A 3,682-nucleotide genomic window follows, 5' to 3' on the forward strand; every position below is an offset into this window, starting at 1 on the left:
GGGCGTCTGGTTACGAGCCGCCCTCGCTGCCCACCACCCGCCTCCCACTGCAGCCTCACCTCTCTGGTTGATGGGGTCCTTGGCCACATAAGCCACATAATCCGCCATGTCCTGGGAGAGAGGGGGGAGGAGTCGGCTCCACCTGCCTGGCCGCCCCTCCCAGGGCTCCCGCCACCCGCCCCAGCGATGCACTCCGTGGGCAGGGCCTGGGCAAGGGCCGCACCCTCCCGTCCTGGGCCTTACCGTGTCGCCGCCAGACGCGAAGGAGATGGACTGCATGTGGTGGTTGGCGATGGTCTGCGGCCAGCAGGGGACACAGGGTCACCAGGAGCACCCGGCCCACGGCTAGGCCAGTGCCCAGGGAGGGATGAGGGCAGGGGTGTGCGGGGGTTGTTCCCCAGCTGACACCCATGCAGTGGGTCCTGGGTCCACCCAGGCAACCAGAAGTCCCCTGTGAGGACAGGACTCAGGGCCAAGGGGTGTTCAAGTCCTGGCTGTCACACAGACACGTGTGAGAGAACAAGCACACCCTCAGTGGGAAACACCCTCACACACACAGACAGACACAGACACACACATACACACAGACACACCGGATACCCAGAGGGGGCCCACCCACATGCCTGACGCCAACAGCACCTGTGTACATGTTAGCATGCTCATCTGCATGGCCCCTCCTCATCACGCTTATCTGCATGGCCCCGCCTCCTTATTAGCGCATTCTCTGCATGGCCCCCTCCTCATAGGTACATTCAACTGCATGGTCCTTCGTCATCGGCATGTTCATCTGCATGGTCCCTCCTCATCAGCATGCTAATATGCACGGCCCTTCATCAGCACGCTTATCTGCATGACCCCTCATAAGCATGCTCATTTGCATAGCCCCTCCTCATAAGCATGATCATCTGCATGGCCCCTCCTCGTTATCACACTCATCTGCATGTCCTTTCCTCATATGCACACTCATCTCCTTGTCCTTCCTCATTACCATGATTATCTGCATGGCCCCTCCTCATCAGCACACTCATCTGCATGTCCTTTCCTCATATGCACGCTCATCTCCTTGTCCATCCTCATCAGCATATTCATCTGCATGCCCCCTCCTCCTCATTAGCATGACCATCTGCATGGCCTCGCCTCCTCATCAGCATGATCATCTGTATGGTCCATCCTTATTAGCATGCTCATCTGCATGGCCTCTCCTCACCAGCACACTCATCTGCATAGCCTCTCCTCCTCATTAGCATGATCATCTGCATGGTCCCTCCTCATCAGCTTACTCATTTGTATGGTCCGTCCTCATCAGCATGCTCATCTGCATGGCCCTGCCTCATCAGCATGTTCATTTGCATAGCCCCTCCTCATAAGCATGCTCATCTGCAGACCCTCATTTCCCACCTGTCATTAGAGCCCACCAGCCTGCCCACCCTGGACTTCATGTCCTCCCCCCCAGCCGTCCTTGGCTGCCCCATGGGGATCTTCTGGCTCCCCCCTGTCAGACTCCCACCAGTGAGGAGAGTCCTCTGGGAACCACAGGGTCCTGTCTGCACATCAGGGGTCAATGTGAAGATGGTGCCCCTCATGCTGCCTGTGTACCCACAACCAGACTTGGACGCTCTGGTCTCCATGTGGCTGTGCAGTCCTGGACACCACAGGCTCACACACTCAGGCCAGCAGGCTCCCCACCAGGGACCTGGCCACCCTTTGAGCATCCCGCCTCAGTTACCCCTGGACTTCCCCAGGACTCACTTTCCTCAACTCTTCATGCAGAGGCAGCATCACCACCTCCAGGGACCCCTCCAGGATGTCCCTTCTAGGTCAAAGAGCCGTGGGTGCTCAGGACAACCCTTCCATGTCAAGGTGTGTGCAAGGTGCAGCTCCCACCAACCTCCCGCGTCCCCACTCATCTCCAAGAGCGTGGGGCAGCTCTCGGCTGGAGCTAACCCACCGGCCCCACCATGCCCAGGGCTGCAGCCCACCCACCACCCGCTCCTGTGGTCATCTGCCCTCTTGGCCCAGTTTTCACCCCAGAAAGCCAGCCCTGGCCACGAGGCAGCGGACACCTCCCCTGCAGGGCCGAGAAGGTTCCCAACAGTGAGGTGAGCATCGGGGCTGGGCCTGAGGGGCCACATGCCACTGTGCGTGCACTGTGCAGAGCTGGGCCGGTGAAGGAGAGAGGCACACAGAGCAGGCAAGACTGCCAAGCCCCGCGACCTGCCCACTCTGCTGCCCAGACATGCACAAGCCAGGTAAGCCCAGCAGCAGGGCGGTCAACGGCGTGGTGAAGGTGGCTGGATCTCCCACATGGCCAACTGCACAGTTCAAGTCCTGGACACGGTGGCTTGAGAAACATTGGGTATACGTGATGCGTGTCCCAAAAAATGGAAGAGAAGGGGCCATGGTGTGACCCTCCCCATCTCCCGTTCTCTCCTCTAGTGACTGCATGTGCCCTCCTGGCGAAAAAGAAAAAACATGTCCAGCAGCACCGGCCACCTGGTCCCGTGCTGTGACTGCCCTTCCATTACGCGCCCTTGCTGGCTGATACACTCCAGCCCAGGTCTCTTTTGAATCCCAGCTAGAAAGCCAAGTGGGTGGAGATGAGAAATCTGTGTCCCAGGAGAACCAGCAGCTTCTGCCAGAAACCCAGCCACATTGAAAACTCCACCCAGCCTTGGGGCTGCCGCTCAAGTTTTCCCAAGCAGAGGCCACCTCTCCCAGGACCTCTGCTTCAGCCCTCACCCCTGCCCTGCTGCATTCACCATTCAGTTCAAACCAGGCCACGGCAGCTCCCTCTGGATAAACCCAACCCCTTTACCAGCAGGTGCTAACCTCCCCCACAGGGAGCCACCTCTCCGAAGCAACACCGCCTCCTGGAAGCCCTCCTTGGCCCTTCTCAGCCCTCCCTGGGTGGCGGGAGCCGAGGTGCGGACGGCACACACCTGGCGCGTGGCGGGCACGGAGAGGTTGAGACCGTCGGTGGAGATGTTGACAGAGACGCTCATGCCCGCGAACCGCAGGTTGCTCTTGCCCAGGACAGACGCCAGCGCCTTGTTGGGGGCCTGCGGGCAGAGCACGGCTGTCTCCACTGCCTCCCACCCCTGCCGCCAGCCGGGTCGGACCACAGCCCCTCGCCCACCTTCTTCTTCCAGGAGCCCCGGACGCCGGGCACTGCCTCGTGGAGCCGGTTGATGGCCTCCCTGTGGGGGAGGAGAGGCGGGACTTAGGGGGCCGGTGGGGAATGGGCGGGTCTGGGGCGGGGCTTAGTGATGGGCAGGGGCGGGGCTTAGAGGGTAGTGGGCGGGGTAAGGACGAGGCTCAAAGAGGAGTGGGCAAGGGAATGGGCGGGGCTGGGGCAGGGCTGAGTGATGGGCAAGGAGGAAGGGGCTTAGAAGAGGAGGGGGCTGGGCGGGGCTACGGAGGCTTTAGTGGTGTCGGGAGAGCGGGGCTTAGAGAGGACTGGGCAGGGGTGAATGGGGCTAGGGCAGGGTCGGAGGGGATAGAGCGGGTCTTGGCGGTGGGTAGGTGGACAAGGCTTAGAGAGGAGTGCACAGGGGATGGGAGGGGCTGGGGAGGGTAGGGGCAGGACTTAGCGAGGAGTGGGAGGGAAAAGGGAGCGGGTAGGGGTGGGGCTTAGTGATAAGTAGGAGGGGCAGGGGGAGGGGAGGGGGGGGGGGAGAGAAGA

The 3,682-nt window shown here is 61.2% G+C and overlaps 1 protein-coding gene across 4 annotated transcripts in view; it reads right to left on the reverse strand.

Annotated features, from left to right (window-relative positions):
* The window catches only part of SHC2 (SHC adaptor protein 2), a 24,211-nt gene that overhangs the window by 11,096 nt on the left and 9,433 nt on the right, over nt 1-3,682 (reverse strand). For 2 of the 4 annotated variants that reach the window (XM_014585493.1, XM_006171712.2), the window contains exons 3-6: nt 3,137-3,197; nt 2,940-3,059; nt 244-297; nt 60-111 (exon numbers count right to left, since the gene is read on the reverse strand). In XM_014585493.1, the coding sequence (XP_014440979.1) occupies nt 60-111; nt 244-297; nt 2,940-3,059; nt 3,137-3,197 (287 nt within the window). Of the gene's footprint in view, nt 1-59; nt 112-243; nt 298-639; nt 772-2,939; nt 3,060-3,136; nt 3,198-3,682 lie in introns of those variants that run through there. The other 2 variants (XM_006171714.1, XM_027769553.1) reach the window with 2 other exon arrangements.

The sequence above is a fragment of the Tupaia chinensis genome, unplaced genomic scaffold (assembly GCF_000334495.1).
Source record: "Tupaia chinensis unplaced genomic scaffold, TupChi_1.0 Scaffold149964_1, whole genome shotgun sequence".
Taxonomy (NCBI): Eukaryota; Metazoa; Chordata; class Mammalia; order Scandentia; family Tupaiidae; genus Tupaia; species Tupaia belangeri.